This window comes from Exophiala mesophila, assembly GCF_000836275.1.
Source record: "Exophiala mesophila strain CBS 40295 unplaced genomic scaffold supercont1.4, whole genome shotgun sequence".
NCBI classification, from domain to species: Eukaryota; Fungi; Ascomycota; class Eurotiomycetes; order Chaetothyriales; family Herpotrichiellaceae; genus Exophiala; species Exophiala mesophila.
The window spans coordinates 2,538,401-2,565,027 of record NW_015622507.1 but is presented as its reverse complement, the minus strand read 5'-3'; the positions used below and the strand labels follow the sequence as shown (position 1 = coordinate 2,565,027).

Below are 26,627 nucleotides of genomic sequence, written 5' to 3'. Positions count from 1 at the left end.
TGTCCTTATATAGGTCGTGTTTAGTCGCGACATGCTGGAAGTATTGGAGGATCTCCTTTTGCTTGAGGTAATGTTCGGACCAGGGGTAGTTCTGGAGATCGTCTTTGTCCCAAGAAAACCGATATATGACGGATTTCGAGTCACTCATAGCGCCGGGGTAGCGATTCCAGTACCACGTTCCACCCACATCACTAGCAGTATCAATGATTTTGATTGTGTAGCCTTCGTCTCTTAGGTGCTTCAGAGCACAAAGGCCGCCAAAGCCGGCCCCAATCACTAGGACATCAAGCTGTGAGGGCAAGGCCATTGAGACTTGTTTCTCAGAGTCGCTTCTTGAATGAACCAAAGGAAGTGATGAGGTGAGATTGTAAAGCAGCGACTTTTGCAGGGACTAAAATTCCACTCAGAAGAGTGCCATTTCGTAGGTTTATAAACTGTTGATCCGATGGATAGTCCCATATGGGAGACACGTACCAAGACTTGGTTCAAGAAACAACAACCACATTTCATCCCCCTCGAGCGGCGCCCAGGCTCGCTACCTACACTGATGTTCCCGATCGGCCTCAATGGTTGCATTGACCAAACATAATATCAGCTGATAGCCGATTCAGATATCCCCATCCCTCGGACCCCAGTGAGGCCGGGGATGGCGGGCCCGGAAAGCCGGCGGCTATTGGCTCCTCGCTTCCGCTCAGCCATTGATTCGACATTGCAAATAAGGTGGCGGTTGTGGATCCCTCGGGCCAGCCGTCTGGAGCTAGACAGTATCGAGGTGGACCCTGAACTTGCTGTTGGTCTTTGACAAGTCGGCGATATGGCAATGTGACAGAAATGACCAGGTTTTGCTTGCATCCAATGTGGGACTAGGAATGAGAATGGCTGAATAACATTTGGGGATGAAGCCATCCGAGACCTCGCATTGGAGATCTGTAGCAGCAACAATGGTGCGCACCTTAATCCAGCTATATTCTTGGTGATCGTAAGATGAATCCTGCAATCGAGTCAGACACCGACCATTTCATCTCCATGCCCACCTGGTCAGGATCGAAGCATGGAAAGAGACAGGTCCGGGTCCTGGAATAGCTGGAACGATTAGCACCTCCTTTCGTAACGAAGGCTAGAGCTTGCTGCTTCGAGGAAAGATTCAAGTGACAGAACCAATTACGGTCAGACACCCGTGTTTAGAAGGAGTAGATTCAACAGAGCCTTTGATGGGCGACATTTTTGTTTATTTACCCTCCTCTGCGGCCAGCCAAGCGATTATTGATTTCAGAGACCTCGAACTGTCGATTTGAGCAAATCATGAAGGAAAGCAGTGAAGTTCAGTCACCAGAGGAAAAAGTAGTCATTGTTCAAGGATGTGTCGAGTCCGATGCCGGTTGGTGACATGCCAATCCAGCCCAGTCCCCATATGGTGCAAATTCACCGGTTAAAGAGTCTTGGAATATGCTTTCGAAAGCTTCGAAGTTCAGTTCCTGCGCCCAACAATCCTCAGGCATGATTCCCAAGGGGGAATCTACTGTCTGCGACTCCGTGGCGCCGGTCGAAGCACGCAAACTATGGAGCGTCGGGCTCATTAGACTGTCCAAACCATTGCTGGCAACATCAGATGTGCCCTCGCCGGACCGGAGGGTCGGATGATCTGATAGCCGAGTAATTGGGCCACTAGACTGTGGCCGGGAACCATATGGCTTTCCACTTGGAGGACTACATTCAAAGCACCGATCTTGACCGGTCAATCGGCGAAGAACCTTGTCAAAGACTCGCAGGATCCAACCAGCTGCGGGCCACAATTTCGAGAGCTCGCTCAGCGCCAGCATGCACAGACGAGCTCGATTTTCTGCCAGCTGACTGATTATCGGCTGTCGACAAAGAATTACCAGGGAATGGATTGAAAGTGCACCGAACAAGGTTGGGATTCTGAAAACCATCTTCGTGTCAGTCCCCTCAACCTTGGACAAGGATTTTTAACGATAACTTACATATGTAATTGAGCATATCGGAGAGTGGCGGAACTCAGCAGGTCTTCAGAAAGGCGAGCAACGGCGTCGGCGCTGCTTCGTACTGTTATTTCTCCCTCAGAGTCTTGCCGAGTTACACTTTCGATGGTGCGTGGTCTGCAGAACAGAATGAGAGCATTGCTGCTTAGAGATTAGCCGGAGGCCATAAGATGTACAGAGGCACGTACTGATAGCTCAAGTGTAACATGCAGGCCCAGAAACCTGGTTCTGTGGGCTCCTTGAACGGTTTTTGAAACATCTCCAGTGGGAGGGCACACTGCCACTGTTGAAAATCAGCGGCAAGAAGCTTGGATGCTTCATCATCCCACGCACGCCCAGGTGTATATCCAATAGACAGGACCCGACCCACTCAACTGCAATCAGCGTTTTCATATGTGGTGAAAGGAGGGCTAACGTACGTAGAAATGCCAGGCGGACGAGTTCGATAAAATATGAGACGTGGTATGGTTCCTGTGTGCCGACCAACTCTGCCTGTACACTTGATGGATGTTGATCTCGGAAGTCCTCCTCAGTCAGCATTAAGACGTCACAATCTTCGTCGCGAATTCGTGAAGGTCGCCCTAATGAAGAGGCTACATGTCGATCCCGTGTCTGAGGTAGATCAGTTTACGGCCACTATCGTGAAATATATTGAATCATGTGCGCGGGCGGGGCAGGGTATGATGAGATTCTCACTGACATAGATTGACCACCATATCCTCCTCCACAAGGATCTCCGCTTCGAGCTGAGGTTTGATTGTGCGGTTCTGTGACGGTGGTTAACCAATCATGTGCAAGATGTCTCGGACTAGAATAAGCCTACGTGCGGTGCAATCCGAGGCTTTGGGCAAGGCTAATGGCGGCGCCGAGCCAGAACCAGGAATCTTTTTGATCTTCCGGGTATGCCCACCAGAAGGAGAGCAAGAAGAGGACAGACGTCAAAGTGACTTGATCCTGCTCGTAATCGGCATCATACAATGCTTTGGCTCGTTTGTAGAACGTCTGCCGGGCATGAAGTCGATCGGGCAATCCTGCTCTCGCAAGGAGAGATTCGTCGCACACCGTCGTCGCAAGAAAGAAGAGAGTCTGAAGAAGCAAGAGCGATGATTGACCGTTTTGATACCGTTCGGCAAACCCGGTTCGATCGAGGACTGGAAACCCAGGATAAATGTATTGGAAAAAGTTCCGGATTAGTTCGTCACGGATCTCCTTCTCGGGCAGGTCCAGCGCACCCACAGCTCTCAGCCTTTCAATGTCATCCTGATTGAGGTGGGAGATCGGAAACTCCGGGACTTTGGCAGGAACAGGGTGGTGTAGTCGGACAATCGGTAGTCTCCCATCAAGACTGCAGATGGTGTTGATGATGAAGCCCATGGGTAACGCTTCGCCAAAGAACAACATACGGGCTTGGTCCGGAACAGCGTTAGCATTTTGGGCAAGCAGTTCCGGCTCTGTCATGCGAGCAAAGAGCATTTCTGGACCATCAACTTGTCCAAGGGTTTCTTTCTCATTTGTGGTGGTTGTGGTCGTGGTCACGGTATGGTTGTCCTGGACTTGACCTTCATTCGCTCGGGCACTGAACAGTATCGGCTCTGAAACAGTGCCTGACACAGAGACTGACGGCGCCGCGGCATCCGTTCCCCCTCTGGAGAACACGGTTGAGCGCGCGGTGTACTGTGTCTTTGTCACGTTGCCTGTACGGCTCGACGCTGAGTCGGTCTTGCCTTTGGGGTTGGGTCCTCGGACGTACCTACAGCTGTGTGAGGCCTATAGTATCTATAGCTAGCTTGATGATTACCACTTACTTTCCACGCTTCGAACTGATCAGTTCACAAGGGACATTTCGTGTCCGGCACTGCCAACATGGCTTTTGCTGCATCACATCACACTTGACACGACGTGCATTGCAATGTTTGCATGCCGTTCTTGTCCTCGCACCGGTAGATTGAGAGGCTGGCGGTGACTTTGGCGGCTCACTTTGAACATGTAAGTTGGCCTCGTTGCTGTCTGTCATCGTGGGATGAGTGATTCGACGTTTCGGTCCCAGAATCTTAGGTTGGAGCTTGAAGGTAAACCGACAGAGGGAGGGGAGGTGGGCACTTTCAAACCCGGCGTAGTAAAATGTTCGGAAGAATTGGTCATGCCTAGAACCGGGGGCAAGTGAACAGCGCTCCACCCCCACTATAGAGATGTCGTAAAGTGGAGTACGGCTGACCTTTCTATGGAGACTTCTAACTCTGAGGACGGAGCCCGAACCGTCTACTCAGTTGGTTATTTCAGGTCTACGTAGCTGATGTTTAGCTTTCTCGTACAGTGAGGAAAACAGAAAAGACACGGCTTGACAGCCAACCATCTTGTGAGTTGGGTAACTACATAACTCGAGTTAGGACTTCGAGCTTCCGAGGTATATCTACCCACAGAAACACATGCGAGTTCCCTAGCGAGTACCTATACCAAAGATATCTCATTTGTTCAGAATGCAGCGGAGTATGCCTCTGGCATAACTCACTGGTATACCTGCCCGAAATGCTTCGCCGCCACCTCCAGGTCATGCCCAAAGATCAATTGAGCGTTGAACAGGCGTTGCAGCCTCTTGATCATGGTCGAACTCTTAATCCACGCCGTGTGATCTCGAGCCAGCCATCCCTGGGGGTGGCTTTCCGTGTAGTTTTCCGCCGCGTGGAACTGGTCTGTGGTCCAGATAAAGGTGCCCGAATTCTCTAGGTTGACCTGCATAATTACTAACCCCGGCGTGTGGCCTGGACTATGGTGGAGAGTGATGCCCTGGAATAAATCGAGATGGGTATCGGTGAAAGTACTCCACTTTAGCTTGTCAAGGCTAATATATTTATGTTGGTAGACACCTCGATCAGCCCCTGTACCAACTGCCCAGCAGGCGTGTTTGAACTCCTCCTCGTGCACGTAGATAGGTACGTCAGTCCCTACGAAATGTTCTAGGCCTCCCGCATGGTCTAGGTGAAGATGCCCCATGATGATTGCTCGGACGTCTCGTATATCATTGCCCGTCGCCCGAATCGCCGCTGGTAATTTTTGCGAATCCCGATACTCGACGCGTGGGAACACATCGGTCAGAGGAGCTCCCCATTCCTACAACAAAGAGCGGAGCAGAATCACGTTAGAAAGCTGAAACTCGTAAGATGGAAAGGTGGCGGAGGTGGGCTGTCGAGTGTTGGGGTCAAAATTCAACTTACAGTGTCGACATCTTCAGCGCACCCAGTCTCAAACAATATGAGTCCCAGTCCAGGATATTCGATCAAGGCTGCGATACAGATCATGGTGCGTCTCTTGTTCTCTGGATTTTTCTGGCTCAAAGTACTGGTATTGCCTCCTTGAAAAAACCTACGACCCACAATGTCGATTTTGAATCAGTCAGAATGCTCACTTCTCACCAGCAGAAGGAAAAACCTTGGGCATTGGACTTGACTCACCATCCTTCATCAGCCTCAAGTCGTCCCAAGTCCAATAAATGCATCTTTGTTCCGGGCGGACAGTTCAAAGCCGGAACACCTGCTTTCGAGAGCCATGCCAGAGCACCTTTACTCGAGTCCAGTTCCGTCATCTTTGAGATCAAGCAATTCCAGACGTGTCCACTGGCGGAGGAGAGTATTTGCAAAAGTTGGGATGGCACTCTCGAAATGTCGAACTCGCGTCTGTGTTTTCAAGGTCGAGTCACAATCTTGGCCACTGACACTGTGGTTGGAAGGCTGGAAGGTTTGGGGAAAAGCAATTGGCCACAGTACATTCTTGTGTTTTGGACCGTGGCCATCGTTTTCTGCTTGCGTGTCCTTTTTCCAGAATGCATACATCAAGTCACCGAGAGCATCACCCGCCAGACCACGTTCCGCGGGATACCTCCGAGGTAAATGTCCTGGGGTGGAGGCATGCTGATGATTTGACATTTCTTCGACGGGGACAAAGTGATGAACGCGTCGGATCCTAAGTTCAATACACACCTTGGCCAATCACGGCTTGAGGGGAACCGCAAGTGGACCCACGGATGTCTACGTGCTCCACATCCACCAGGAGACTGATATGAACTGCTAGTCAGACCAAGGAACGAATACTGGGTTAGTGGTTAGTGATGGCCTCGGGCCTCATGTGCCTTTCCCTTCCCCGTGCCCCCTGTCCCCGCCTCCAGCTCGCCTCCGCACTGTGGGCTCGAAATCCACCCAGACCACGGTCGCCGCGGAACTGGACTCTGTCGTTCTCCAGCTTGACTGGAGCTGTGAGCGGTCCGTCAAAGAGCAGGAGTTTGTTCGCTCTCATACGGAGAGGGGAGGGTAGTCACACTTCTACGGCCACCTGTAGAGGCCAATAGTATGCTAGATAGTCCTCAGCACTGGATATCATCTCGTACTTACACTCATATCGGCTTTATGCTTGACTTGGAACATAAAGGGAAAGGGAGGCTAGATATCTACAATTGTGGCATGGAATCTCCAACGCCGTCTGGAGAACACAATCCAAAACGGTCAACGTGAGACACACCATGGCACCCCATTTGAAAACCGCTATCGTGACAGGTAAGGAACTTGCCTCTCTCTCTCTCTCTCTCTCTCTCTCTCTCTCTCTCTCTCTCTCTCTCTCTCTCTCTCTCTCTCTCCTTTGCATGATGTCTCGACAGTTTAATGACCAGCCTCACAGGTGCTTGTAGTGGCATGGGCCTAGCCCTGACACAGCATCTACTCTCCAAGCCGGATTGGAAAGTGGTGGTGGCGGACGTAAGACCGGAGCAATATCGAAAGATCGAATCGACGCTGAATCCGGAGCGGCACATCTTTGTGCACGCGGACGTGGGATCATGGGAGTCGCAAGCCCAACTGTACCAGAGGGCTTTCGATTGGAGTGGCGGACGCCTGGACTTTCTTGCCGCAAACGCAGGAGTTGTACGCGTGGAGCCGCTGGCCGTAACCACCGTCGGTGATCTTGACAGCAAGCCGACCAAGCCGGAGATGCTCACCACCCAGATCAATCAAATCGGCGTCTACTACAGCCTGTTATGGTTCATCCATTACGTACGGCGATCCAAGAAAACTCAAGCTGGAATGAATGGCGACTACAAGCCCAAAGCAGTCCTGATGTCATCTTGCACTGCCATATACCCCTTCCCGTGCGCCGTCGAATACGCCATGACCAAGGCAGCCGTGCTGTCGCTGACCCGCAGCACCGCTCACTTCCTATACAAGAGCGATGGCATCGCTTTGAACTGTCTGATGCCCAACTACGTCAATACCCAGGACTATTCGGACGAAACTTGCGCCAAATGGGGCCCCGATTGGTTGACACCTTACTCTACCATTCTCCGAGCCTACGACGAGTTAATCTCTGAAGACGGCACAGTGGTTCAGGATGGCAAAAGTTCTGGAACGTCAGGCGTCATCAAGGTTGGTCAAGCAGTTGAGTGTTCGGTCCTCAATCTGCATTATCGACACGCACAGCCTTTTGTCGACGAGAAAGCCGAATTCGTCATTCTGGAGAGCAGCAAGCCAGAAGGTGAATGGTTCAATACTTTCTTATCCCCTATGACCAAGTATAAAGCCACGGCTACCATCATCCAGAACTGAGCTCCCCCCGATCACCGAGAACTTCTGAGCGATTTAATAGTATCTGGTGACCTCACTTTGCCTTCAGAAGAGATTCAAGTGACCCACCGTTCTTGGGACGGTCAAAGGAAGGACTCTGTGGATGACCGAACTCTCCTGGAAGTAACGTAGCCTGGCATCGCCACTCAAGGACTTGGGAATATCTGGATCAAAAAAGAGGGTCACTATAGTTAAGATGATCGTAGGAAAATAAATAGTCATAGGTAGGACCCTGGCCCCAGGTTCGCCATCCGAGGCCGCCAGGCTGCGTTTGAAGTGATGTGTCCATCTTCAATTCTTGGAGGCGCAAATCCATGGAGATGGCGGTGCACATGATGTGATCCGAGCGACCGCCCAAGTATTTCAGGGCCTCGATGCAACTCGACACATTTTCGATCAAATCCAGAATGTTTGTGTTTGCCCTGAGCCAGACCAGCTGATCGGGATCGAGACTGGGTTCTTTGGTGCACGCAATCCAAAAAAACAGAATCTCGCAGGACCTTGTGATACTTTGGTAGAGTACCTCCGACCATGGCTCAGTGGTCAGTGCACCTTGATCAGCAAAGAAAAAGAACTTGTCCTCACGTGCACAGCTCATGCTGCAAAAGTCGGGCAGGGTTGCTACGCTGGCCACTCTCGATATGGCATAAGCGTTATCTTTTCGAATTCCCCAAACCAAAGCCGACGATTGGCGCAGCGAACGCTGAACGGATTCAGATTGGCCAGTCTCATCAATAAGTTCGATGTGACGAGCCAGAATCAGGCATGCCAAATGCCAATGACTACATATCATGAGATACCACGACTTGAGCTTCAAGGACAGTTGGGCAAGGTGAGCCCGACAGTCCTCGAGAAATTCGGAATACTGCCTCGTCACATATTGGTAGATTTGGCACGTTTCTCCAATGTGTTTTTCGAGGTCGTACGGGGCCGAGACACCGGCTATACTGGTCTGTATGACAGGTAACCTACGCCAAAGAAGGTTCTTTAGTGCGAGAACCTCCTGAAGCACTCGTGCCGCCACCTCGTCCGTCCATGGCCATCGTGGAGCTGTCATGCCAAACTTACAGACCGATTCGGGAGCCAGAGAATCCCACATGCTCACTGCTCGATTTGCACTGAACACCGCCTCCGAGGCTGAGTACTCTGACGGCTCGACATCCTCGATCTCAAAGACGGATTCCTGGTCGGGAATGACTGGAAGCCGGTCTTTCATGACTGCCGTTGTGGTGTCGCACATGACTCCGAAACGAAACATGACACTGAAAGCCAGATAGCCTTGCCGAGGAATGAGTTTCGACAACACGAGCCCGCTCCGTGGAATGGAATCGGCCGCTTCGTTTGCCGATGAAATGATGTCTCTTTTCCAAGAGAGAAGCTGTCGGACAGCAAGTACGGTATGATCGAGAGGACTGTGAGCCCCAGGCGACTGGGGTGAAGTGGATTCATGGTGAGTTGGACTCGTGCCAAAAAGGGTTTTGTCGGCAACCCGAGGTTTGCGAAACCATGAGAATAACAGCTGGGCGAGGATCACTTGAAACGATGTGAGACCCAGACAACTGCGAAGCGCATCCTCCGCCTCGCGCTGCAATTCTTGCTGCAAAGGGGATTGGACTTCTCCAAACTTTGTCCCAGCAGTGTGAATGGCCCACTGATCTGTAAATTCTGCCGACTTGGCTTGGTCTGGTTGAAGCCATTGGCTGGCAAACGCCATGAGAGCGTATGTGAGAGCATTTGAAGCTTTGAGACTGTCTTGCTGACTGAGAGGTTGCCTGCGAAGCGGGTCGAGCATCTTGTCGAGATTCTTGGCCAATTGCAAGAAACTGAAGCTCCCACGGAGCGGGGTGTGGTCTTGGATATATCGCCAGTTCCATCCTTGAAAGTAGAGTGCTGGAATGTTCTCAAAACTTTCGAGGTATATTTGAAGGAGCTTTCTGGAAATTTGACCTTTGGTGTACCTCTGTACTAGCTGTAACTCCTGGCCACTGACTTCTGCTTCCCGCGATGGAGTGGAACAGTCTATTGGAGAGTAATGGACAGGCTGGTAAATCGATTGATCTGCTGCAAACGAGCCATGAGGCGCGCCTCCAATCTCTGTGGCATGGCCTGGACCTGCATGGGCGGTTGTTGCGTACTCTTCTACGCCCTTAGGAATCCCGAGGGACAATTTGTAACCGACTATTGGTAGATGAGCGGGCCATGAAGATGATGATGATGATGGCGGTTCCCAGGTGTCAAACGTCATCACAGTCCCTGCCTCGTCGAGCCTTTTCGACATTAGGAAGCCTTCTTCTCCACCAACGTCAGAAGCCGGAATTTCGGACTGACTAGTCCCCAGGCTATGAGAGGATTGTGGCGCATAGCCAGATGTGTGAGCCGCTGTACCCGATATATCTCCTGTCCAGGGAAGAGAACCACTGTCAATCGCCAAATCAGCGGAGCGCGCATCCTGCGCATGGTGGCAATCTCCATAGCCGGAAGTCGGTTGGAGTGGAGCGTCCATGGGCATGTCTCCTGACGGGCTCGCAGGCTGTGGACGCAGACGCGGCATCCTGAGAGGCTGCAACTCTCGTTCATAATGAACGAAATCGTAGTCTTTGGAGAACTTTTGTTTCAGCCTTTCCGGTAGTGATCCACGCGGGAGTTGCTGGAGCCAGTTGAATGTGCATTTTCTTTTCGATTTCTGGCAGTTTGAGCAGGCCACCACCTGTGCGGCACCGCGCTGCAGCGGATTCGCGCCATTTGTCACCGCGTCACAGGCCCGTCGACCTTGGCGGCAACGGTCGCAGCTCTGATATTGCTTTCTCGGCTTTGCCATATGGGTATGCGTCCTTGTCGTCGCCATGCATGTCTCCACCTATGCCGTTGACTGCCAAAGGATCTCGCCTTGCGCTTGGAGGAGAGAAGAGAGCAGAGGCACCTTCACCTAGTTTTGGAAGGCTGCCGAAAAATAGGACTCGACCTGACTTACCACCGTCGCCACCCCGGCTCGTCCACCCCATTTACGGGGATGATACTCCAAACTTTCGGTCCAGACACGGGAAGCCCCTCGTCATAGGTATATCACGTGCCATGTTTGTGGTTTTCTCTGCGTCACAATGCGGTTCCACCAAGACTGCCATTGGCTCGATAGCGATGTCACAAAGAATGCGGGACGTACCAAGGGAACGACTAAGCGCACAAGCAACATTTTGGCGCCCGAGGCACCAAGCTCTGTAGTCAGAAAGTCTTTTTCGACTCAGTCTCGAATGATGGACGATGCGGTTCCGCCAGAACGATGATTGGCCCATAGGGTTGTGTGACTACCTCGGCGACGTTCAAAGGATGGGAGGCAATGCATGAAGGCCAGCACAATACACCCCGGCAGGATTGAATTTTCACAAAGCAAACGTCCTTGCTACTGTAACTGGGGAGACGACGGATGTGCAGCAATCAGCCTCAAGCATCAGAAAGAAAGGGACGAGAGAGTGTGATTTCACGCCTATACAAAGAATCCCTCTACTGGATAAATATATCCAGTCGGCGCTGACTATCAGCATTCTGAACGATTCATTGCATTGGAAATGTCTCAACGCGAGATTTGCAAGCTGCGCCTCGCAATATATTTAACTAGGGACGTAAATGCGACAATACTTGTCTCCTTGATAGCTAGATACACGCCATCCACCGCTTTGAGGCGCTCATGACACTCTAAAGTGCATACATCCATCCATCACCACTTCAGGCCTGGGTATTAAGGCAGGACCTTAGGAAAAAGCTCGCGAATTGTCCGTTTAGCGGACATCTTCGCGGTCGGAGTTACTGCCAGCGGCGGCAGCTTCAATCTCAAGGTTCTGTACCTTCTCGGAGCTTGGGTGTGCAGGGCTTCCCTCAACGTCGCCGAACTTCTCGTGGTGCTCAACACCTTCACCATTGGCGTAGACTTGTCGAGGGACGTGAGTAGTAAGAAGCTTGTCGTAGTCCTTCATCAAAAGAACTGCACCCAGCATGATGACATTGACTGGGATGGTGGCATAGTACATGTAGGAGAAGGAAGCAGTCTTGGCATCGACAAGAGCGTCGAGAGTGGCATTGAGGATGCCGCCGGTCATGCCAGGAACCGCGTTCAGAGCATCGGCAGTACCATCGCCGACAGCCGTCATTAGTTCATCAAGAGATGAGGAGGGAAGTCCAGCGGCCTCGACAGCGCTGGGGACAAACTTGGCGATTTCCTCAGGGAGCGTGTTTTGGAAGATGGCTAGGTAGATGGCAGTGAAGATCGAGCCAGTGACAGTTCTGAAGAGACAGATAATTCCTGAATTCTCATGTTAGCACAAAGTTCTTATTAGGCATGTTGGCGAACAAGTACTTACCAAAGACCGTGCCTAGATCGGCATCGTTGGCAGAAATTTGCACCAATGACAGTGGTGTGATCTCGAGCATACCATCGGCAAACATGGAGAGGAAGGCAAATGCCGCATTTCGACCTTTGTTGTCTCTGCTCGAGGCAACGAGACCTCCGGAGAAGGCGAGCACCATCAATGCCATCAAGATCATTTGTTTCTTGACATGCTTGATGATTGGCAGAATAGCTCCCCAGAACACGATACCTCCGACGATGGCGAATGTCACGGCTGAGGTCAACCATGCCTGTTCTTCCCAGCCGACAGGATTGGAACCAGCAGCGTATATATTAGCAACCTCTGTGAGGTCAAGGTCAGCCTCGCCGTTGAAACAGTCAAGATGAATATATACTTACGCATAGGCCAGATGACGGAAGGCGCAACATATCCAGCTCCGGATATCGCGTCGATAATTGCCAAGCAGGTAAATCCTCTGACATCTTTGAAGAAATACATAGGCATGAGAGGATTGGGCACGTTGGAATAGATCTCTGTTGAGCGATATCGTCAGTCCAACGAAGTGTATGTTGGATCGGGAAAAGCCCCTTACCCCAAAGGACAAACAGCACACAGAGCACAAAGCCGATGATAAGAAGGCATAGAATCTGTGCTGACTTCCATGGAACGGGTTGACCACCCCACGAGATACCGAGGATGAAGAGCACCATTCCGGCGGTGAGAAGGAACAATCCGACAAAGTCAATACGCTTGACTTCTTGCATGATGGTTCTTTTTCCACCGTGAAGCTGCTTAAATGACGGCGGCTTGTAGAAGAAGAACTGCGAGATGGTCGCGATAGCCATGAAGATGATATAGATATAGTAAATGAATCTCCAACCTGGGCCAAGCTTGATGAGCCTGAAGCCTGTTTCAAGCGTTAGAGACGAAGACCATTTCGGTGTCAACAAGACAGAACCCACCAATGATTGGCGCAAAGGAGATACCAACGAAACACAGAACCACGACCGCGGAGAAGGCTGCAGTCTTGTAGCGGTTGGGGACGAGTTCACCCATGGTCAGACCATAACAGGTGTGGACACCACCAGAGAGACCGATCAAGACCTAGAAAGATTCAGTAAACCGCCCTTTCGCTCACAGTTATTGACTAATAGGGACTTGCATTTGCGCCGACGAGTGTGTCCATATTTTGAGCCCGAGAGGCAATGATACCTCCGATAACACCCATGAAAGAAGCTCCAACGACAAACCATCTTCGGCCGAACTTATCAGACAGTCGACCGAAAAGAATAATCGCAATGGCACAAGCAGCAGTCCAGATGATGGAGACCAAGCTAGCGTTGTTGCTGGGTCCTGTTGTTCAAGTCATCAAGACTGAATCTCTTCACTGCGACTGGGTGGGGACATGCTTACCAATATCCTCATTGATGTAGGTCAGCAGAGACGCCGGGCAGGTGAAGCCGAAGTATGAACCAGTAGTACCCATACTGATAGAGAAACATGCTGTTGCCATTCGGAAGTAATACCGTCCAGTGAACTTGGATTGATCGGTGACAAGGGCATCCGAGTTCTGGAGATCTTCAAGAGCGCCGGCATCTCGCTGAGCGTGCTCGAGTTCGAGGCGTTGAAGTTCAGTCAGCTCGTCAGGAGTGTGGTCGTGGTGACCACGGTGTCGAAGACCCGAATCGGCCATGGTAGCGGTGCAACTTGGTCCAAGGAGAGTCGGTTCTGTTGTCCTCTTGGCTATATTGCACTATTGTCTTTCGAACTTACGGACCTTGATCAGAAAGAAGCGCGTGCTCGAACGAGGTTGTGGTGGTGTTATATCAATGTTTTGGTTCGACACCTCCTGGTGCCTCGACTCAAAGCCGAAACTCATATACCTAGTCACCGAGGCAGCTCCATTCTGGGGGAGATGGGGCTCAAGAAGCCGTATGGGGAACTCATGGTCTGGGGTTGCTGCGGGGAGGTATCGACTTTGCGCGATGGGTCTTACGCCAATGAGAAGCCCTATGGCTAAGAGCTGCTCAAGTCCTCGTGATCAAAGGCTGAGTGGGTCTCGACGGCGGTGGGCACCGGTTGTATACGATGACTGCGGGATACCTAAAATCAATTCCTGACAGCATGCTCTGAGCCGGAGAGTACTATATCGTTGTATGACCACAGTCATCAAAACTTACTGACAAGATTTGGTGGACCGCTCGATCCGGGGTGTTGCCGCTGTAAAACATGCAGACCCCATATTGGCCATGATGGTGACTGGTGCAACGGGAAACAAGAAGAGACTGAAGTGGTCCTACTGGATGTAGCCGGCCGAACCATGTCTGGTCAACAACGGCTTTGAGCGGTTCACGCCTGATCTCGATTGGATCAAACATGCAAGGAAGAAGATCTTTCTCGTGTCAGGTCCAACCTCGGCCTGAAGATCCTTGATGTCTATACTGTGTCTATGGGCCATATGAAAGTTGCTGATGTCTGGGGCAAGTGACCCAAGCGAGCCCATCCCGAGCATCCGGATCCGAACGACCATTCCCCGAGGTGAGTTGTGTTTCCGGTTCCGGGCGGTTCTCGACATATACCAGGTTTTTGAGTAAAAGACCTCGGCGACTTGATAAAGACCCAGGCAATAACAATGGACATTAGACAGGATCAGCGATGAAGCGCTATGACTATGCACTGCTAGCGATATTACTAGATAGTCAATTGGTAGTGGGATTGTGGCAAGAACCCGTGAACGCCCAAAGTGGCAAGGGAAAGGAGCCTTATCCCCTTTCATCGCCGCTCTTATGTGCGTCCGACCTCCAAATCCTCCGTTGCAGCCGACATTTCTGTGCGATCGGTGACGGTACGCCTGAGACGACGAATTGGGTTCGCGCTACGATCCGACTCCATACTCGACAGAGCTGGTCTGTTTGGTAACACCAGGTTAGGAAGTGCTGTCGGCACGGAATTTCTCGAGATTCGTGGGTTCAGAGTCGGAGGTCTTTGAAACGGAAGCATCTTGTCATCCTCAATCTCACCCCGTTCTCCATCGCCTGCCTCCACTCGTCTTCGTCCACGTATAGCCCGAGGCCATCGAGAGTCTAGACCAAGATGGCTGACATCGCGGACACCGTCGTCCGACTTGCTGGAAGCCTGTTTCGAGTTCGAATGTGACATGGTCATGCCGCGTCGAGCCCACCAGGCCTTCAAGTCTCCTACCACAAATGCAAAGAAAATGAGTGGAACACTCACTCCAAGTCCTATTCCCAGGACATACTTCAGCACCCAGCCGAGATGGAGTTCGCCAGAACCAGAATCGGGCGGCCGCGGAAACTCAATGATATCGATAGTAAAAACAGTTGCCAGGAAGCTCAGAGGTAAGAAAACAATGGTGACCACGGTGAAAACCATGAGCGTTTGTCCTTGACGGGCGGTTTCCTGGGCCTGGACCCGTTGAAACCGTGCTTCGACCGCATTGGCGTGCTTCTGTTTCAAGTCCAGGATTTGGGTAAGGTTGTCATTTACGCTTCTGGCCTGTCGCGCCATGCGAGCCAAATCAGTGATATCGGCATCCACCAGTCTCTGCTGCTCGCCTAGCTTGGTATATGCATCTAAGCGTTGGTGGTATGCTACTGTCTTGGAACCTCGGAGCTCGTCTTCGACATTCTTCAACACCTGCTTTTGTTGCCGGAGGACGTTTGAAAGAATCTCAAGTTCGTCTTCAATATCCTTACACTCCACCAACAGGGCGGCCTCTTCGTCGATGTTCAGCAGTTTGTTCACGAATTCATCTGCTTCCAGCTTATGGTCTTGAGCAATACTCCCGGTAGACTCGGTCGGAGCGTCGATGTCCGAGTCAAGGTGAGCAGAATGTTGGTGTGCATAGTCTTCTTGAGGGCTGACAAGTTGCTTCTCGTACAATGCACTGTTCTTGCCGTGCTCTTTGAGCCAATGTGCTGCGACCATGGAATCATTCTTGAATCGGCTAAACAATGCCGTCTCTTTACGGGTCAAGATACCGATACTCAGTTCAAACATTTCTGCAAACAACAGCTCTTCATCTCCCCATTGATGACGATCAAAGACTCCTGTGCAGCGTTCCGTAATCAGGATGCTCAATTCGTACACGTTGCGCACCGGAGGTCGGGTGGTGGAATTGATGTCTTCAACCACGCCATCGAACAAATTGAGAGGATCTCGACGTGGCTGGCCCCATCTTTCAGGAAAGCAGGTGATCAGGAGATCGCCCACGGTAACCAACCACAGTTGGTCCACCATGTAAATCTTGGCTTCTTCATTGTTGTTCTTGCAGTACCGGTAGACGACCTGGTCGACGTCCTGAGGGTCGGTGTCGGTGCTGTGGTGTTTGAACTGGTCCAAGGTTCGCCGGGGGTGCAGTTCGGTAGATCTGTCAACCGGGTAGCCATGGATCAGCAGTTCATCCTTGATCACTCGAGCCATTTCCTCCGCTCCAATACTACTCATCTGGTGTCGAGGCAGTCTGATCGACTGGGTCAATGCACGTCGATTCTCGTCACTTTCCCAGTGGAGATATGGCATGAATACCACTATCATGTCTTCGACCTCTTGCTGCTGCTGAGGCTGAACCGAACCTTGTACTCGGGGTGGTGGTGGTTGCGGGCCTGTCATGGAAGCTGGACTCGGCGGGCGGGGTCGAAAGGTTGAATGAAGAGCACTGTTTATCTCTGCCTGGGTTGAGTGAGATGATCTCCGCGAAGTGGCGGAATTCAGCTCGGGCATCTCCAAGGGTCGTGTTCTCGTAATGGGGATACGTTTGCACGAGGGTCGCATGAAGCGGGAGTGAACTTTGGAGCCGCGATGTTGCTGACGTCCAAACAACCTCAGCAGCGCTTTTAGCGGCGAGAGGTCCTTGGACCTGCGCTCGAGAAAATGTTTGGTTAGGATGGCCTCGAGCCAAGAAAGATTGTTTGCAGGGAGATGGATCCATCTGAAATCGGGCTTCCTGCTTTCGATATCGTCATAGATCGTGGGAATTGCAAACTTGTGTGGGTCTTTTCCTCGGGCGTAAAGAACCTGCCAAACTGTATGCCTGTCGACTTTACTCTTGAATCCGGTCGGGGATCGATCGTCCTGGAAGAAGTTGACCACGGCGGCTCGGAAGCGCTCGCACGCCTTGCGGGCCAGACGATCGGTCGGCCCCTGAAGGACCAGAGGCCGGAGCTCCTCGACAATGTCCCAGTGGCCACGTTGAGCTGCTCGAATCAAGGGGGTGCTGTCGAAGCTATCCTTGATGTTTTTGTGGACGGAAGGAACTTTGAGAATTCTTTGAACTGCCGCGAGCTTACCGTTCTCAGCAGCCCAGTGCAGGGCCGTCATGCCCGATGAGGTTCGAGCATTGACATATGCGCTGGGAACATGGGTCAAAAGAGCATCAATGGCCGCTTCATGACCAGCCTTTGCCGCAACGAGCAAGGGAGTCCACTTCCCGTCACTTGTCGCTTCGATGTTGGCCCCAGAAAAAAGGAGAAGCTTGATCATATCTGGCTGGTTGTTTCTTGCAGCCAGATGAAGGGCGGTGTCGCCATGGTCATTGACTTGGTTGACATTGACCAGTTTGGCACCGGATGAAGGTAGCAGCGCACCGGCGACTTGAGTGGAACCTTTAGCAGCGGCCCATAACAGGGGACTTCGCCCCTCGGCATCACGTTCTTCGCGATCCGTGACTTTGGTAACGAGCAAGGACAGTAGATCTGGACTCCACTGGGGGCCGGGCGGGCTGTCGGATGCCATGCGGTGGAGAATGTTCTTGCCTTTGTTGTCAACTGCATTTGGGTCGGCACCGTGTGCTAAGAGTGTGATTACGACATCGAGTTGCCCACGAAGGGTGGCGACCATGAGAGGAGTCTTGCCGTCCGCATCACGAAAGTCGACATCACTGTTGTGGTCGAGGAGAAGGTTGATAATGGTGCAGCGGGATTTTGCTTTTTGGTTGCGAATTGCACGATGGATGGGACCATATCCAGCCGTGACATCTGTCTTTGCATTGGCAGCAAGAAGGAGGCTGACAGCATCTTCATTGCCATGTCCAATGGCCCGGCCGAGTAGTTCACGCAAGTAATTTTCGTCCACGTGTCGAAGGACATCTTGGTTCTCCAGCAGCGCCTTCAAGTCGTTGGTATCGTCGGGCTTAAGTGCCTGCGCGAAGGCTACCCGGACATTACGGAGATGAGCAGCGTTTGTTGGTGACGATGACATTTGCTCAAAGGTGAACAGGGCCAATTATTAAGGCAGGTAGACGATTTTGCCAATACCCCGTGATGAGAGTGAAAGATATGAGAAAGAATCAGGCTGAAGACACATTGTATGGGGAGGTTGTCGACATCACAACCCCAGCCTCGTCAATGTCAATGTGTTTGCTGGCTGAATGAGTTGTGGTCGAGTGCAAAAGCAGCTAATGTGGTGACCCCCTCGATGGGGCTAAGCTGCATGTAGGTGGCATCATCTAGCCCTCTGTGTATCGTCATGGTAGGACCAATTCTGTCAGTCATTTTTTTGTTCCTCCCTTTACTCAAATTTGCCACTGAATGGCAAGGTGTGTCTGAGGAAGCCTGTGAGGCCACGGGATGGGATGTGACGGCGTTGGGATGTGCAAATGATACAGAACAGGGCGTATTGTATTGATGTCTTGCTGACTCGAAGCTGTACTTTGTTTCTCGTAGGGATAAACGAGGATGGCGTTAGGGTCCAGGGAGACGTGGGATGTGCGCAGATTTCTCCACTCAACAAAGTAATTGGTCAAGCTTTCCTTCGCACCTTCCCTAAGACAAGACACCTGCAAGTACGCACCTTCCTTGTTCATGACTTGGCTTTGCTCCGTTTATGTGGGCAAGAGCGATGGATCACTTCGGCAGCCGCACCTGCCTGCCGCATCGCACCCTCGACTTGCGGGGGAGGAAGGCGCCTCTCATTGCAAGCCAAGTGGGTGGAAATTCTCAGGATACGAGGCAACTCGCCAGCTGTCAATATGCGGTTTGATAGGTCACGGGATGCATACTGACATGGTTCATCAAGCCAGTACTACAGCCACCGGCATGTAAGATGAATTATTCGCCTTGCAGCCGGAGTTTAGTAGTATTTCTGGACCTGCCCCGCGAGCCATGTGAGACTTGGTCTAAAGACCAGACAGATGCTGGATCAGACAAGTCCCCAGGCATGAGACTCGCCTGTGACAACGACCTTGGCTACTGATGAAGTGTTGCATGGTCGTTATTGGGACTAGGCTGTGCTAACTATCGACAGGACTCATATCGAGACACCAAGATCTCTCGAGTGAGCAAACGTTCGTCAATACATCTTTCCGCCTGTCCAACCCTAAACACAACAGCTACGGCCGATGGATGGATCTTGTTCCCATCGCCAGATATATCAACAGCCCTGCAGAGATCATCATCTTAACTGGACGATGTGATTTGGATGCGACCTTCCAGTCTTGGTACAATGGCCTGCTCTCAATCAGTAACAGATCCTCAGTTTTTGGATTCAAAATCACTCACTCGAGTCCAGTCCACCGTGAACTCGTCTTCTGCCACGTTATCACAACAGCTAGAATGACCCTTGAGTCCTGCCAATCGTCGCCATTTGCGGGTCACCCTTCTAATAATCTGCAGTTCCTTCTCATTCCACTTGGGAATCGACACGGGAATGCGATGTTGTCCTTCTTCATCCTCCGAGTCGTCAAGTGGTGTCGTCGTTCCAGCTTCTTGGGTGTTGGTGGTATTGGTGGAGGCGGCGGCAGTAGTATCAGACTTTTGGTCTCTGCCAGTCTGGAGGTTTGGCTCAATCACTGGATGCATCGAATGGAGGTCTTCATGAACCCCTTCCCAATGTCGATTCATACTCTTGCTCCAATGCTTCCATCTGCCAAGAATCTTCAACGACATGAAATACTGTCGTAACATCATGCTGATAAGGATTCCATTCTCTTCTGAAACGATTTCTTCAGCCTCCCCGCCTTCAGATTGCACGAGGAGCGAGTCGAATCCATCTTTACCGCGCCCCATGTAACCTCGCGTGACAACAACGTACTTCTTTTCCAGGTCGACGGGCTGGTTGCCGATCTTGAGCCACTTGATACGATGATTAGGTGGGAGAGATGGGTCAAATTCGAATGAGATGTTGGACACTTGAGGGAACCGTCCTTCTAGAGCTGGGTAAGTTGACACGGAATTTTCCATGGCCGCCAACACTGCGGCGCCGGTGATTCGTATGACAATGGTCGGATCTTCAAACGGAAAGCTAGTCTTTGTCAGGCAGCTGTAGCAACTCAAGCGCCCGTACCTATGGCGGGAGAGGAGACTTACCAGTCCATAATGTCCTTCAACTTCAACACTCCAGGTGGGTAGATCTGATCGCCTCGGATGGTTCCAGCTGCAATGATACAACAATCGCCCGAATAGTGAGCTCTCATCATGTCGCATACAAAGTTACCCACATTGGACTCTTTGAGCCGAACCGTGGTAAATCTTGCGTCTAGCGGGGCAGCAGTAAACCCCAATGGTTTTTCCAACTTGACCTTAAGCTTGGCTGTCAGCGTGTCGACTAGCTTCACCGTGTCTGGGTCTTGGGGAACAGCAGATGTAACATCTTGCCTGACAATCTGCCAGGTCCATTTTTTAGGATTCGCCGGCTGTCTTCGGCCTTCGAGATAACTCAGTTGTTTAAAGTCACTCCCTGACCGGAGCACATGGGTACTGTTGATCAAATTGTGCTGATAGAAATGATCGTGGCCACCGAGAATCAGGTCGATGAGTCCATCAGGAGTCTTGGCCGCGAGTTTATTGTCATTTGGCTCTCGTTGATGGGTCACTGCAACGATGATGTCGGCACCTTGCTCTCGCAGACCCGGTACGAGCTCCATGGCGGTGGCCGAAGCCGATTTGTAGATGAGATCTGGAGGCAAGGAATTGATGGTGTCCAACCATTCTCTCTCCACCAATCCAATCACGCCGATCTTGATCCCATTGGAACTCGTGAGCATTATGGTCTTGGTTGCATTGCCCAGGGGGACATCGTCGCCGAGGGCTGGATCTGCCATGGCCGGTCAGCCTCGTCCACAAATCTGACGTTCAGACATCGAGACCTACCTAGTACATTTGCAAGCAACCAAGGGAAAGTGCACTGAGAAGCGAGACTCCTGAACTGGCGAATGCCGAAATCCAAGTCATGATTCTGTAGCCATACATCAGCTTCAAGAAGAGTCATTTCTTGGATACCTCACGCAACATACCCCGACACAAGCAACGTCCGTACCGATATTGTTCAAAACTGGCACCATATGACTTCCTGACGCTCTCATCAGAAAGTGTCTCATTCGACTGAGCAGCTGAGTCCGGAGTTGATCATACCTTTAGTGACACTGCTCTCGAGACTCGGATTGAAGGCATCGCCCGAGAAAAAGGTGAGGAGATTCGGCTGGTCCTTGAACCTCTCATCAGAGCGATAGTAGTTGACGACAGACTGAAATCGGGCAATGCCACCGACAGGTTCAGCAGATGAGGCATCCAGATGGTAGACTAATTGGCAGCAAGTCAGAGTCGTCAGTCACTAGTCCATGTGCTGCGGGTCAACAAGATCAGGGGTTTTGTATCGTGGACATCTCACCGTCGTTGAAATGTACTAGACGAACATCAGGCGGTGATGAAATATCCCCGGATGTGTATGTGACCACTTCCTCCATGATTGGTCGTGTGACCTGCGACGTGGACCGCAGGGTAGAGACTCGTTGGTTAGGTAAGGTATTTAAGTAAAGATGCTAGGCATGGTCGTCTTTGACTCAGACAAGGGTGCGGTGAGAATGCTGTGTGTGTGTCATCAAGGCGGCGGCTTTGGATTGTTAGTGTGAGTCAAGATCCAGTCGAGACCCTGACAGAGTCTGACGCCGGCAACGTACTCAGAACAACTTCTTGAGAATTAGAACAGCTACAGGCACAGTGACAATAAGTGTGCTTGGTGTTTTGGCTGTTGTTGCGGTATGCCTGGACAGAATTGGCCCCGGTTCCTCCGGGTAGCGGGTCAGAATGATGAGGAATGTGCATTCACCATGCGTCAATAATGTCGATGGAGGTTGCTGACTGACTTGCTAAAAGGTTACACTAGAGTGAGAGACACTTATCCAGCCGTAGGCAGTGTTACTGAGCAGCTTGATTCATTCATCGTTGATTGGGTCGACGGCTATCTGAGTAAGTCAAATATGCTGGTGATTTGGAGCGAGCTGAATTATTGCGGGACTGACGATGGGAGGCCTACCATAGGTGGGTGGCTAGATGGCCCGAGAGCTCCGGGGGTTGGGGTTGGGGAGCCTCTGGGGGCCGAGGGGCCCATAACGGGGTCGTTGGGTGAGTGTCTCTCGTTAGACCTTACCTATGACAACCCAAAATGTCAGGGTGCTTCAGGTAAGCTACTTGAGTGTATAATACTCTGGCACAACCAGACCTAATTCTTTGCAGAACCTGAAACTACTACATCACAGCATCGCGTATATTGTTCATTGCTTAATGTCTCATGTCACACTGCAATGAAAATGTAGAAGAAATATCAGCAGATGGGAGACACACTCCGTAAGCCTCCACAAAGGGAAAACGTGGTGAGTTTCTTTTGAAAAGGCAGGAGTAACCATTTCACTCATGACTCGGGAATTATGACTTGGCGCACATCCATGACTAGCAACATATCAACCATGATCGACATAGCCACGCGGAAGCTAGAAACCACGCTTGCAATCAAGTTCTCCGTTCTACATACGGTCTTCGTCGACAGTCGTGACAGTCTTGCAGCATCTCAGTGATGGTGACACTGTGAGAGCGGCATCAGCAGCGGCATCTTGGCATGCTCCTCGTCCACTTGTCAAATTGTGATAGGCGGCCACGCGGCTCAGTCCCAAAAGGTCCATCAACGAAGCTATCTTTCATCGCGAACCGCAAAAGGAATGTGCTTCTTGCCAAAAGAGAAGACTAACGCTCAGAATGTCTCTATATATCGCTCACAGACTACCATGTCACACCGGTGCTGTCCTTGAAACCCATGGGCTTACAAGACACACTCTCAGCCACGCCGAGAAAGCTTGTCATATCGATCCATGCAGGTGTGTGACCGGGTCTTAGGTTCGTGGTCGAATGTGGTCCAAGGTCACATTCGACTCTTCCGACGTGGCATGTCAGTGATGGTGTATCAAGTGTTCCCATCAGCCAGAATCATGCTTGCCCTTCGATTAGCGTTTGATATGTTGAAGGCAGCAGATTTTCCGCCGGCAGTACGAGGGTTATCAACACTACTCTCACGACGAACAGCTATCTCCATCGCCAAAGAATTGCCTCATTCTAACCCTTTTGTCGGAAGCTTGACGGCCTTGGCCTCTTGGTGGAGTGGTTCCGCATTGAGAATATTTGCAATCTTAACACCAGACACGCTCCAAGTTGAGGCCTGCTCGATGACCGCAGGTCTTGCTCCTTGGGGCATTGTTGAAGCACTTCAGATACTGCCTAGAACCCAAGCTTCACCAAGATATGAGAGCAACATCCACTTGAACGTGATTCTCAAATGATCTGCACGCATCAAGCAGAACAAGCAGCAGAGAGTGCAGGGCCGAGTCTCACGATCCGCCTCCTGTTTGTTCCGACTTGACATTCTGGGCGATCGGCATACGCACTCCGAGAGCCCTTGGCGGAAAGCTTTGGATCAGGGGAGGATGACGGGCTCCCTTGGCATTGTTGGCATTGAAGTTGTACTGGGCCATGGATTCCGCCAAGAAGCGTATCCATTGCCAAACCCGCCAAGGCCGCCCCGGTCATTGATTCAAAATCAGTTCCGCCCAATGGAACATCCCATATGTTGAGTGACCCTGTCTGATAACGCGGCGGAGCCCCTTGGACAACTTGATTCATGCCATGGACAAGAGTTTCATGCCACAGACGATGGCCTTGGCTGACGACCTTGATGGGTGGTCTCTTGGAGGGTCTGCGAATATTACATGGTAGCCAATGCCACATCCAGAACTTCCTTCGCCAATTTCTGCACCTCCTCTTCGACCCGAGTGACCTACACGTCCGCTGGCGGCTGTGGTCATACTACTTCTTTCTCACCCGTTTTCCTTCTGTTTCCATCCTCTCTTCACATATATCGCGTCTGCTTTTTCGATGTTTTGATACCCTGTTTTATTGAGTGCCCTCGATTGTTTTCGAGGGTCGAATCCTCACAGTTCGCCATGCCTACTCTCAATCTGAGCGAGCTGAACATTGTTCTTGGCGTTTTGGGTTTTTTCATGATTGCTTATGGCTTCCAATCCATCAAGATCAAGCAGTTGTGGTATCTTGGGGAAGCACGTACGCATCAAATCCTCCCTTTTCCATTTTTGCCGTGAACTCATTCTATTTGACAGTCCCCGCTGTTATCTTTGGTATTATTGTAGGGCCTGTGTCAACGAGGTTCCTCGACGCCACGCGATGGGGCTTTGCCGATCCAAACCAGCAGAGTGAAATCACTCTTGGAATGTGTCGGGTGGTGATCAGCATTCAACTTCTAATCGCCGGTTATCAACTTCCAGCAAAGTTCCCTCTGCAGAGATGGAAAGAGATGATTCTCTTCCTCATCCTCATCATGTGTGTCATGTGGCTTTGCACTGCCGCCTGCATGTTGGCCACGATCCCAAAACTGTCTCTCCTCGCTGCCCTTGCCATCGGCGCTTGTGTCACAAGTACAGACCCCGTCTTGTCCCAGTCGATTGCCAAAGGTCCTTTTGCCGATAAATACGTCCGTCGTCCATTGAGAGAGATGATTTCGGCCGAGGCTGGAGCGAATGACGGCTTCGGTTTTCCTTTCCTGATGTTGGCCACCTACCTCATCCGACACGCAGATCATGCCGGACTCGAACAAGAAATGGCTGACCACCAAGAAGCCCTGGACCTTAAAGCAGAGAGCCTGGCCAGCAATGTTACGGAAGCAGTGGCCCACGTGGTCACCCGTGCCCTACTCGAAGCTCGGGCAGATGATGTTGGCCGACTTCAAGGAGGCGTTGGCAAGGCTCTGGGCTCTTGGGTCATTGAAACCTGGCTGTACTACGTGGCAATGGGTGCTGTCTACGGAGCTGTTTGTGGTTATGGTTCCATGTATCTGACGAGATGGGGTGTTCGAAAGTGAGCCCAGCCGGTTTTCCCATCCTATCAAACTTTTCCAACTAACGTTTTTCTGCAGGAATTGGATTGACACAGAGGCATTCTTACTCTGGCCAACAGCTCTCAGCTTGTTCCTCATCGGAACATGCGGACTCATCGGTACCAATGACTTGCTTGCCTGCTTCTCAGCTGGGTGTGCACTCAACTGGGATGGCAAATTCCTGGCTGAACTCGAAAGAAGACATGACGAAGTGAATTCCTCAATCGACGTTCTCCTGAATTTCGGTGGGTTCATCTACATTGGAACCATTATCCCCTGGTCCGACTTCAACGACCCCGACGGAACTGGCATTACATACCCACGCCTCATTGGCTTGGGCTTCCTCGTCCTCTTCTGCCGCCGCATTCCCGCCATCTTCGCAACCTACAAACTATATCCCCAGATCTGCCGCAACTGGAAAGAAGCCCTTTTCCTAGGCTACTTCGGCCCCATCGGTATCGGAGCAGTCTTCTATGTCGAACACACCAAACATCTCTTCCCACCTTCAGGCGAAGCCCTGACCGCAGAAGAAAACATTCTCACTCGAGCCATGGTGCCGGTCATCTACTGGTTAGTTCTATTCAGTGTCGTCGTCCACGGTCTATCCATCCCTGGCCTCAACGCATTCCTCAAATGGCGTGGCGTCAAACCGATCGAGGACGAGGAAGGACCCATCGAAGTCACTATTCTCAGTCACAATCAACCTCTTCCAAAGAACTCTCGTCGCAGTGGTGACTTTAGAAGACGCAACAGCATCATCGTCAACAATCGTTTCAGCCGTGGTGATCCTGATCAAATCCCCGTCTCTGCCATGACATCCTGGCCGCAGTTCAATTACAGTCTCAACGGTCCTGACGATACTTTGACCCGTACGACGACAAAAGACAGTCAACGCATCATCGACAACCGCACCATCAGCTTCGACCACCTCGCTCCTCTGAGTCGCTCAATATCCAGAGACAGTCAGCGGATTATTGAGAATCGAAAGATTACGTTTGATCAACTCCAGGATAAGCATATGGTCTAGGAGAATGTTTCAGAGAGTCGAGAGCTTTCAAGATCTCTTTGGTTCGCCTTCTGGATTTCACATACGGTCCAATCCTCAACCTATATATACCATGACAATAGCTTTGGGCTAGCGAGTATCAATGGGTTTTGCCAGGAGTCTTCTTGGGATGGCTTTGGTACTGGGTAGTGTAGGGCTTTGTTGTGCACGACTGCATGACAGAATGAGACAACTAAATAGACTAAGATATATAGGCATCTGAAAGAATTTGTATTATACGTTGCCTATATTTTGTTCCTCTGGTCAAGTTGATCAAAAGTGAGAATTTCATGGTCCCGTGCATCTTAGAGACACTCTTCTCTTCTTCATTTTCAGCATCCTGTACATTTTTAAAAGAAGGACGCAGGGACACGCGTTGCGCTTTCCAAAAATTAGGAAGGTTTGCAAGTCAACGCGCCTTCCCTGCGAACTCCACGCGGAGTCACGTGTGTTGAGTCTCTTTCTCCAA

General features: G+C 51.2%; 6 protein-coding genes across 6 annotated transcripts; 2 read left to right on the top strand and 4 right to left on the bottom strand.

Annotated features, from left to right (window-relative positions):
• Positions 1-7,772: 7,772 nt before the first annotated feature.
• PV10_06068 (uncharacterized protein) lies at positions 7,773-10,421 on the bottom strand (the record flags this gene model as incomplete). Its single annotated transcript, XM_016370820.1, has 1 exon — positions 7,773-10,421. The coding sequence occupies one exon, from the start codon at positions 10,419-10,421 to the stop codon at positions 7,773-7,775; it is 2,649 nt and encodes an 882-aa protein (XP_016223113.1).
• A 955-nt stretch (positions 10,422-11,376) lies between these two features.
• PV10_06067 (uncharacterized protein) lies at positions 11,377-13,636 on the bottom strand (the record flags this gene model as incomplete). The annotated part of the gene is made up of 7 exons (XM_016370819.1): positions 11,377-11,897; positions 11,956-12,285; positions 12,342-12,476; positions 12,536-12,850; positions 12,906-13,047; positions 13,106-13,296; positions 13,357-13,636. The coding sequence occupies 7 exons, from the start codon at positions 13,634-13,636 to the stop codon at positions 11,377-11,379; spliced, it is 1,914 nt and encodes a 637-aa protein (XP_016223112.1).
• A 1,091-nt stretch (positions 13,637-14,727) lies between these two features.
• Positions 14,728-18,334, bottom strand: PV10_06066 (uncharacterized protein; the record flags this gene model as incomplete). The annotated part of the gene is made up of 1 exon (XM_016370818.1): positions 14,728-18,334. Exon 1 carries the CDS (start codon positions 18,160-18,162, stop codon positions 14,728-14,730), a length of 3,435 nt encoding a protein of 1,144 aa, XP_016223111.1. The 5' UTR covers positions 18,163-18,334.
• Positions 18,335-19,134: 800 nt separating this feature from the next.
• PV10_06065 (uncharacterized protein) lies at positions 19,135-21,848 on the bottom strand. The gene is made up of 7 exons (XM_016370817.1): positions 21,568-21,848; positions 21,312-21,479; positions 21,194-21,249; positions 21,051-21,135; positions 20,268-20,994; positions 19,461-20,202; positions 19,135-19,409 (listed from the first exon to the last, which is right to left on the bottom strand). Exons 1-7 carry the CDS (start codon positions 21,641-21,643, stop codon positions 19,359-19,361), a joined length of 1,905 nt encoding a protein of 634 aa, XP_016223110.1. The 5' UTR covers positions 21,644-21,848; the 3' UTR covers positions 19,135-19,358.
• Positions 21,849-22,844: 996 nt separating this feature from the next.
• Positions 22,845-23,908, top strand: PV10_06064 (uncharacterized protein). The gene has a single exon (XM_016370816.1). It carries the CDS (start codon positions 23,042-23,044, stop codon positions 23,504-23,506), a length of 465 nt encoding a protein of 154 aa, XP_016223109.1. The 5' UTR covers positions 22,845-23,041; the 3' UTR covers positions 23,507-23,908.
• Positions 23,909-24,166: 258 nt separating this feature from the next.
• Positions 24,167-26,264, top strand: PV10_06063 (uncharacterized protein; the record flags this gene model as incomplete). The annotated part of the gene is made up of 3 exons (XM_016370815.1): positions 24,167-24,284; positions 24,341-25,094; positions 25,153-26,264. The coding sequence occupies 3 exons, from the start codon at positions 24,167-24,169 to the stop codon at positions 26,138-26,140; spliced, it is 1,860 nt and encodes a 619-aa protein (XP_016223108.1). The 3' UTR covers positions 26,141-26,264.
• Between the last annotated feature and the right edge of the window lie 363 nt (positions 26,265-26,627).